The 9987-nt window shown below is 46.4% G+C and overlaps 1 gene segment (V, D, J or C); it reads right to left on the reverse strand.

Annotated features, from left to right (window-relative positions):
- Positions 1–1781: 1781 nt before the first annotated feature.
- Positions 1782–2398, reverse strand: LOC126082196 (T cell receptor beta variable 5-1-like). The segment is given in 2 exon segments: positions 1782–2221; positions 2350–2398. Coding segments are annotated over 2 exon segments (489 nt in total).
- Between the last annotated feature and the right edge of the window lie 7589 nt (positions 2399–9987).

The raw sequence follows: 9987 nt of genomic DNA on the forward strand, positions 1-9987 counted from the left end.
GGGGAAATGCAGTCCTCTGATATGCGCAAGTCTTATGACCAGATGAGTCTTTTCTGGCTTCCTGCAAACAGTTTGTGGAATTCCTCCTTGACTCACTGGCTTTTATTTACCTAACTATCCCTGCAGTCCAGAGGTCAGGGGAGATCTTTGGGGCTTCCTGGTGCCATTTATGACTCATGTGTCCCAGATATTCCTTCAAGAGTCCTTTTCTCATTTGCTTGGTTGCCCACCCTCTTGTTAACCCTTTCCACCTGCAAAGACCCTCTCTGGAGTCAGGGCTCCAGATCCCAGGGCACCTCTTCAACCAGCACTCAGGAAGGTTTCACTCAGTTCCTTATCCATTCCCCGACAGGTGGGACACCTGCCCACACCTAGCTAGATACATCCCGGCACCTGCTTCCTGGCTGTGGTCGGCAAGAGAATGCTCCCAAACATGTGCACGTCCCGATCCCTGGAGCCTGTGAGTTTATTAGATTTCATGGCAGGGGATTAAGGCTGTAGAGGGAATTAAGGTTGCTAATCAGTGGACAGAGTTCCTGTTGGTGCAAACGGTTAACACCCTCAGCTGCTAAGCAAAAGTTTGGAGGTTTGAGTGCACCCAGGGTTGCCCCACAAGCAAGGCCTGGCCATCTGCTTCTGGAAAGTCAGCCTTTGAAAACCCCATGGATCAGTTCTACCCTGACACACGCAGTTGCTTTGAGTCAGAAACTACTTGACTGCAGCTGGGGTGGTAACTGGAGAAATTGCCCATGAGTGTTTTCTTCCGGAACCTTCTCCAGGGAGCAGAGCTGGACCCTGCATGCACAGTAGTGCCCTGACCACCCGCATTCCGTAACTGGCCTGTGACTCATGAGACAGAAGGTCCCACAGAAACAGGCAGATGTTTAAGGTCAATATTGTACATTTAGCATTGCAGACCCTGGACCCCAAACAAGAAACAGGCTTATGTCATTTGAAGTTCCCTTTCCTATTTCATGTGATCCCAAATCTTGTACAAAGTAAAGGAAAAAAAATGTGGGTTAAATAAAGTAAAATGACTAACAAATGCCAACCCTTTACGTCCTTTCTCTCCTGATAGGCTCCACCATGAACAGGAAGACTCTTTAGCAAATCTGCCACCCCCACCCCGTGTGCATCCAGGAAGGCACTGCTGGAACACTCCCACTCACACAAACCCAACAAAACCATGTACCATTGAGTCAACTCCAACTCGTGCCGACTCCATACGTGTCAGAGTATAACTGTGCTCCTTTGGGTTTTCAGTTGATGATTTTTCTGAAGGAGATAGCCAGGCCTTTCTTTTGAGTTACCTCTGAATGGGCTGGAACCTCCTACCTTTCTGTCAGCAGCTGAGCTCTGTCATTGTTTGTACCACCCAGGGACAGCCTTCATGAAAATGGCACAAGCCTGGGACTGAACAATGGCTCCAGGGCAGAAAGGTGTGTCTTTCTCTCTTGTCACCTGTAGGAATCACGGGGGATCTCTGCCCAGAAGTTGTCAGGGGAGAGGAAAGACAATTCCACGTCGTGCATGACCTACGACCTTCCTGCTCCTGCACAGCTGGGCCTGGAAAGGAGAAATGAAGGCAGGAACAGTTCTGCAGAGTGCGGTCGGGGGACCCACAGGTGCTGGAGGAACGGAGCCCAGTGTGCCTCCTTGTTCTGCTGTTTGTGACCTCTGCCAGCAGGAGAGTGGCCTCACCTCTGTCAGTTGTGGTTCTGCAGCTGAACAAACCATCACACAGTCCTTCCTCAGCACACTTCTGTCAGCAGTGACACAGGTTACAGGTATGAGCAGAGCAAAGAGCACCTGGGGAGCCCCCAGCTTCGCAGCCCTGAGCTCAGCCTGAGGGCTGCCCTTGCTCTCTCACTTCCTGAGCTGGGCAGAGGGCTTTGTGAACAGGTTGGAGGGGGCTCTGCAGGGCTGTGCAAGCTGCTGGCACAGAGGAACATGGCTGAGACCCCCACCTCCAGCTCACTCAGATTTAGCTCTGAGTGGTAGTCAAGGAACTGTTGACCTGAAAATCGACGGGGAATATTGCCTTTCTGTCTCTCTTTCCTGTCATAATATTGAAGGAGGAACTGGGGGCCCAGGCCCCAGGCCTGCTTGTACCAGTACACAGAGAGGTGTCCAGAATGGGGGGAACAGCTCAGCGTCACCTGCTGTCCTCGTGATTTGATCAGGTGTCTTGGGGTCTGGGTGACTGCAGAACCCACTGGGCCTGTGTGGGGTAGGGGGACAGAAGCCGAAGACAGAGTACAGGGGGCCCGGCTGCAGCCTACTTGTGTTCTTGAACTTCAGGGATGATAAAGGCAGATGGGCACCTTCCCACCTGTGCCCTGTACTCACCTGCCCCCAGCAGGCAGAGGGCCACCCAGCAGAGGAACCTGGAGCCCATGGCAGGTCGGGTAGGACAGGTGGTGTCTCTCTTCCAGGGTTTTGGCCCCCTTCCTAGAGCTAGTACCCCTGTCGTGATTGGAGATGCAGCTGTGACATCACCTCCCTGACACCACTGTCCCAACTGGCTAGGACACCCATCCTCCCTCCCAGACCTCACCCAGTTGTCCCAGGATCCCAGCCTCTCCCCCGGCCTCTCATAGCAGGTGAACAGCAGGGTGGGTCCAGGCCTGAGGCTCCAGGCCACCTGTGTGTCCCCAGGGCCTCTCTGCTCTTCTTCCTCTGCCGGTCCCCAACAGGGCATCCAGGCGCCCCGCCACAGCCCTGCTCTTTTCCCTTCTGGCAGTTCAGAGTCTCCCTAAGGCTGACGTTCACAGCTTCCCACTGGGACAGAACACCTGCACCTTAGCCTCTCTATGTCTCTGCCATCCAGCCTCTGGCTGATGAAAGGACCACAGAAGATCCTCCTTAACCCTCCCTTGACAGGCAGCCCTCTGTCAGCCCCAGCTCCGACTTTGGGAATCAGTGGTCCCAGAGCGCCCCCACCGCACTCCCATGTGGATTTCTGGGCACAGCCAAGACTTTGCCTTTCTGCTGACATAACCAAAAAAAAAAAAAAAATTGCCGTTGAGCCTATTCTGACTCATACCAATTGTACAGGACAGAGTAGAACAGCCCCATATGATTTCCAAGGCTGTAATCTTTATAGAAGGAATGGCTTATATGATCGAACCACAGACCTTTGAGTTAGCAGCCAAGCACTATAACCACTGCTCCACTAAAGATCCTTGTAAGGGCCTCGGGGAATGTTTAGTACCACGTTCATTTTTTCTAGTCAGTGAGTAAACACATTGATCAAATGAATGAGCACATTACTGTGCTCTGCTGAGAGGCTCTCTGTGCAGAATGGAGAGGGTGCGGTGCCTGTGCTGACTCAGTGGGTCCGTGGAATGCAGGGTGAGGATGTTCGGGTGGAAAGTTCACATGATATTCTGCAGGTCAGAGATCTGAACAGAAGTACGCAACTGAAAATCACCCTCACATAGGTAATACCTAAAGACAGAGGAAAAAAAATAGGAATTCATGCACGACATTGAATGTGAGAAGATAAATGGCATAGGCATAAATACCAAACCTGTTGCTGTCGACCCAATTCTGACTCATTGCTACTGTATAGGACAGGGTAGAATTGCCCCATATCATTTCAAAGGCTGCAATCTTTGAGGAGGGAGTTTGCTACATCTTTCTCCCATGGAGTAGCTAGTGGGTTCGAACGGTCAAGCTTTTGGTTAGCAGCTGAGCACTTAACCACTGTGCCACCAGGGCTCCTCGGCATCCCTCATAGAAAGCTACATTGAAGGCAGCACAGGATCAGGCAATGTTTTGTTATGTTCCTCCTAAGGTTGTCCTGAGTCAGAGTTGGATGAATGACCACTCACAACAACAGGACTAAACCCCACTCCCAAGGAGTCCTCAAAAGATGTTAAAAAAAAAAAAGCAGAGTCAAGGATGCAAGAGCTGAATCAGAATCAATCCATCATTGGAGTTGGGGAAGAAAAGAGTTTCCAGATGGAGAGTGAGAATAACATTTTAACTCACAACCTCATGTGGAGGACAAGTGAGATCCCAGTCAGGACCTGCAACAGGGCTCCCAGCAGAGTCAGTTTTGGAGAAAGAGGTATTCCTGTGCCTAGAAAAGGGGTACCCATAGCGCCTATCTCTGTTACTGCGCAGAAGAGAAGGGTAAACCCCCAACCCAATGGAGTGGAAACTGTCAGAGGCATTTTTAGAGCACGGATCTCACTTTATAGCAGAGAAGCAGAGTTTGTGTCTCCTGCAGCCCTTGGGATGCAGCCACCTACCTATGTCTCAGGTCCAGGGCACATGCTAATGGTGTCATTTCTGCTTTTGCTACCAGGTGTACTAGGATCTTGGTGATAACAGCATGATGCAGTCTGTCAGAGAAGACTCAGAAGCTGGAGTAGGAGGCCAACTCTTTGCTTTAAAACCCCTTGTAGCATAAACAATAAACCCAAGTTATGCCACTGGTATTCAGATACCAGGAGGGTCACCCATGGTGGACAGGTTTCAGCTGAGCATCCAGACTAGCAAGAAGCAGTCTACTTCTGAAAAGAAGCAATCTGTGAAAACCTTATGAATAGCAGTGGAACATTGTCTGATACAGTGCTGGGAGATGAGCGCCCCCAGGTCGGGAGGCACTAAAAAGATGACCGGGGAAGAGCTACTTCCTCAAAGTAGAGTCGACCTTAATAACATGGATGGAGTCAAGCTTTCAGGACCTTCATTTGCTGATCTGGCACAATTCAAAAAGAGAAGAAAGAGCTGCAAACATCCATTAATAGTCAGAACCTGGGATGTACAAAGTATGAATCTAGGAAAATTGGAAATGGTCAAAAATGAAATGGAAGGCATAAACATCAACATCCTAGGCAACAGTGAGCTGAAATGGACTGCTCTTGGCCATTTTGAATCAGGCAATCCTATGGTCTACTACGCAGGGAATGACAACTTGAAGAGAAATGCTGTTGCATTCATTGTCAAAAAGAATATTTCAAGGTCTATCCTTAAGCACAACACTGTCAGTGTTCAGATAATATCCATACTCTTACAAGGAAGCCTAGTTATTTTGACTATTATTCAAATATAGGCACCAACCACTAAGTACAAAACTGAAGAAATTGAAGATTTTTACCAGTTTCTGCAGTCTGTAATTCATCTTACATGCAATCAGGATGCATTGATAATTATCGATGATTGGAATGAGAAAGTTGGCAACAAAGAAGATGGATCCGTAGTTGGAAAATACGGCCTTGGTGATAGAAATGATGCCGAAGATTGCCTGATAGCATTTTGCAAGACCAACGACTTCTTCATTGTACGTACCTTTTTTCATCTGCATAATTATACACACAGACTTTGCCAGATGGAATACACAGGAATCAAATCGACTACATCAGTGGAAAAAGACGATGGAAAAAAGCTCAATATCATCAGTGAGAACAAGGCCAGGGGCCAACATGCAACAAACTATCAATTTCTCTTATGCAAGTTCAAGTTGAAAGTGAATAAAATTAGAACAAGTCGAAAAGAGCCAAAGTATGACTTTGAGTATATCGCACCTGAATTTAGGGACCATCTCAAGAATAGATTTGAAGCATTGAACACTAATGACCAAAGACCAGAGGAGTTGTGTAATGACATCAAAGATATCATACATGAAGAAAGCAAGAGGTCATTAAAAAGACAGGAAAGAAGGAAAAGGCCAGAATGGATGTCAGCGGAGACTCTGAAACTTGTTCTTGAAAGCTGGGCAGCTAAAGAAAAAGGAAGAATTGAAGTAGTGAAAGAACTGAACAGATTTCAAAGGGTGGCTCAAGATGAGAAAGTAAAATATTATGAATGTGCAAAGAGCTGGAGATAGAAAACTAGAAGGGAAGAACATGCTCAGCATTTCTCAACCTGAAAAAACTGAAGAAAAAATTCAAGGCTCAAGTTGCAATAGTGAAGGATTCTATGGGGAAAATATTAAATGACACAGAAAGCATCAAAAGAAGATGGAAGGGATACACAGAGTCACTATACCAAAAAGAATTTGTCAATATTCAACCATTTCAGGAGGTAGCATGTGATCAGGAACTGATGGCACTGAAGGAAGAAGTCCAAGCTGCCCTGAAGGCATGGGCAAAAAACAAGGCTCTGGTAATTGATGGAATATCAATTGACATGTTTCAACTAACGGATGTAGCCCTGGAATTGCTTACTCGTCTATGCCAAGAAATTTGGAAGACAGCTACCTGGCCAACTGACCAGAAGAGATCCATATTTATCCCTATTCTCAAGAAAAGTGATCCAATTGAATGTGGAAATTATTGAACAACGTCATTAATATCACACGCAAGCAAAATTTTGCTGAAGATCATTCCAAGCGGATGCAGCAGTGTATCTACAGGGAAATGTCAGAAACACAAGCCAGATTCAGAAGAGGACATGGAACCAGGGATATCATTGCTGATCGCAGGTGGATACCAGAAGGAAGTTTACCTGTGTTTTATTGACTAAAGGCATTTGACTGTGTGGGTCATAACAAATTACGGCTAACATTGTGAAGAACGGGAATTCCGGAACACTTAATTGTGTTAATCAGGAAACTGTACATAGATCAAGAGGCAGTCGTTCGGACAGAACAAGGGGATACTGTGTGGTTTAAATTCAGGAAAAGTGCTTGTCAGGGTTCTACTCTTTTACCATACCTATTCAATGTGTATGCTGAGGAAATAATCTGAGAAACTGGACTATATGAAGAATGGTGCATCAGGATTGGAGGAAGACTCATTAATAACCTGCATTATGCAGATGACACAACCTTACTTGCTGACAGTGAAGAGGGTTTGAAGCACTTACTGATGAAGATCAAAGACCACAGCCTTCAGTATGGATTACACCTCAACATAAAGAAAACAAAAATCATCACAACTAGACCAATATGCAACATCATGATAAACAGAGAAAAGATTGAATTTGTTCAGGACTACTTTTTACTTGGATCCACAATCAACAGCCATGGAAGCAGGAGTCAAGAAATCAAAAGACGCATTGCATTGGGCAAATCTGCTGCAAAGGACCTCTTTAAAGTTTTGAAAAGCAAAGATATCTCTTTGAAGACTAAGGTGGGCCTGACCCAAGCCATGGTATTTTCAATTACATCACGCGCATGAGAAAGTTGGACAGTGAATAAGAAAGACTGAAGAAGAATTGACACCTTTGAATTGTGATGCTGGAGAAGAATATTGAATATACCATGGACTGCCAAAAGAATGAACAAATCTGTCCCAGAAGTACAACCAGAATGTTCCATAGAAACAAGAATGGTGAGACTGCATCTTACATGCTCTGGACATGTTGCCAGGAAGGGCCGGTCCCTGAGAAGGATATTGTGCTTGGTAAAGTACAGGGTCAGTGGAAAAGAAGAAGACCCTCAATGAGATGGATTGACACAGTGGTTGCAACAATGGGCTCAAGCATAACAATTGTGAGCATGGTGCAGGACCAGGCAGTGCTTCCTTCTGTGGTATATGGGGTTGCTATGAGTCAGAGCTGACTCGAGGGCACCTAAAAACAACTGTGACCTGGGGAGGTGTGTACGGACACCCACACTGTTCCTGCATGTGCATTTGTACCCTGGGAAGCCCACCTCTGGACCTCCTAGTCCTGGAGTTCATTCATCCATGTTAAGAAAACTGGCTCTGGGGTGTGGGTGTCCACCTGTAAAGTGCCAGGAACGGATGTGTGCTGGAGGAGAAGAAACTTAATGACCAATATTACTTTGTTATCTTTTATAAGAAAAAATTGGAAGAGCTCATGGGTTTTAGCTCAAGCCTAAGCAATGGTTATTTCAGTTCCTTCCTTAATCGACCCTTGAGATACTTTCAGAGCCCTTCAAAACCTGTCCTATGCCCACAGGTGCTTGGTAGAAACTTAGCTTACAGTCTCTGGCTGATAATTCTACTAGCTGGTGGCTATGAGTCGGAATCAACTCAAGGGCAGCGGGTTTGGGTTTTTTTTTTTTATTATCTCCAGGTCGAGTGCCGCTGTGTGCTCCATGTATTAACATTTCCCCTGGGTAGTTTGTTCCCTTGTAGGTGTTATGGTTTGCAGTTGACATTTGTTTTCCCTCCAGAGCATTTTTATCTGACAGGGACAGTGGTGGTTCTTCATCCTCTGTTTCTTCTGCTCCTTCTCTCTTTCCTCCTCCTCCTCGTCATTAAAGCCCCTTCTCCAGTGGACAGTTGGATCAGCCTTCCTCCAGGGTATCAGGCTTAGGCCCCTCTGATTGCAGGAAGGACAAGCTGAGGGGCAGAGCTCTGATTTCAGGGTAGACCCCATCCTAGGGTTTCTCATCTTCCTATCTTTGCACCTCCTCCTGGCATCAAGGCTGTGGGTCCACAGTTCCCCCACTGTGGTTCTCATTAGCAATTAGAGGGACCTAACACCTCCTTTTTTTTTTAACACCTCCCCACAGAGCTGTAGGTAGCTGGCAGTGACTGAGAGCTTAAAAAAAAAAAAAAAAAAACAAGCCAGTTGCGCTCCATTCAATTCCGACTCTTAGCGACCCTATAGGACAGAGTAGAACAGCTCCATAGGGTTTCCAAAGAGCACCTGGTAGATTCGAACTGCCAACCTTTTGGTTTGTAGCCAGAGCTCTTAAGCACTAAGCCACCAGGGTTTCCAGGAGCCTCAAACATCTGCCTAATATTGGATCAATGAAGTTTTTCTTCACCCTTCACCTCCTGGGCAGCTCATCTGGACACACCCAGGACCCCAAGATCTCAGTAGTACCACAGCACCCTCTTATGGCCAAAAAGGGAAGCATCATCATTGTTTAACCCTTCTGCACTGGCCCAAGGATTGCTGGGAAGTGTCTGCATATTCAAAACCAGACATCAAACCATTGCCTTTGATTTCAGCTTCTGAAGACCTCATGTGTTACTGAGTAGAACTGAGCTCCATAGGGTTTTCTTGAGGGTAACCTCTATGGAAGCACATCTGCAACGCTTTCCTCTGTCATTGTATTGGATGGATTAGAACCCCCAACGTTTCAATTAGTAGTTGAGCATAAACTTGTGCCCCACTCAGGGACCTCTGCATAGATGGCAGGGGACATATTCCAGAATATTCTGCAAGTTTTACAATCAGCATCATCTAACCCCAGTTCTAACACTAGTCCTAGCCCTATGTGAAGCTTAATGTTATCTGTCAACTGGGCTAGGCCATGGTTCTCATGGTTTGGCAGATGGTATTTAATCATCATCTGTTTTGTGATCTGATGTGAGCGGCCAATCAATTGGAATGGCAGTTTTCCTGGGGGTGTGGCCTGCATCCAATGTATGTGGAAGTTCTGGAAAAGCACATTCTCTCTCTCTCGATCCTGCACTCATCTCATGATTGACCTCCGGTTCCTAGAGAAGCCTTCAGCCTGACACCTGACCAGTGGATTTGGGACTTGCCAGCCTCCACAATTGTGTGAGCCATCTCCTTGAAATAAATCTTTCTCTCTATATATTTATACATTCACTTCACTGGTTTTGCTCCTCTAGAGAACCCAGCCTAAACTCCCTAACTCTATTCCTTCAACTTACCATGTTTAACATCCCTATTCTACTCATTCTGCTTAAATCCTATGGCATATCTGAGAGTTTTTGTCTAACTGGGATTTTCTTCCCTTAATACCATGTTCTAAAAGGGAGAGGGATAGACCTGGGGATAGAAGGAAATAATATCTAGTGTAAAATACAAGAAAAACCCAGCACTTGAGAGTAGGGTTTCTTTTTCTCTCCATTACTGAAGATATACCAAGATGCCCTTACCACCACCACACACAAGAACATCAAGGTAACTCGAGTAAACACAGATCAGCTGAGGGGTGAGCAGGCATTTCTGTTACCTTCTAATGATTTCCATCCCCTGGCCAATAGCCACAGCACTTCAGGATTTCTCCTGTGGTCTGGCCTTCTCCTACACAAAGGTCAGCTAATGTCCTAGTCTACTGTTTCCCTGGGGAGTGGAGGACAG

The sequence above is a fragment of the Elephas maximus genome, chromosome 8, assembly GCF_024166365.1.
Source record: "Elephas maximus indicus isolate mEleMax1 chromosome 8, mEleMax1 primary haplotype, whole genome shotgun sequence".
NCBI classification, from domain to species: Eukaryota; Metazoa; Chordata; class Mammalia; order Proboscidea; family Elephantidae; genus Elephas; species Elephas maximus.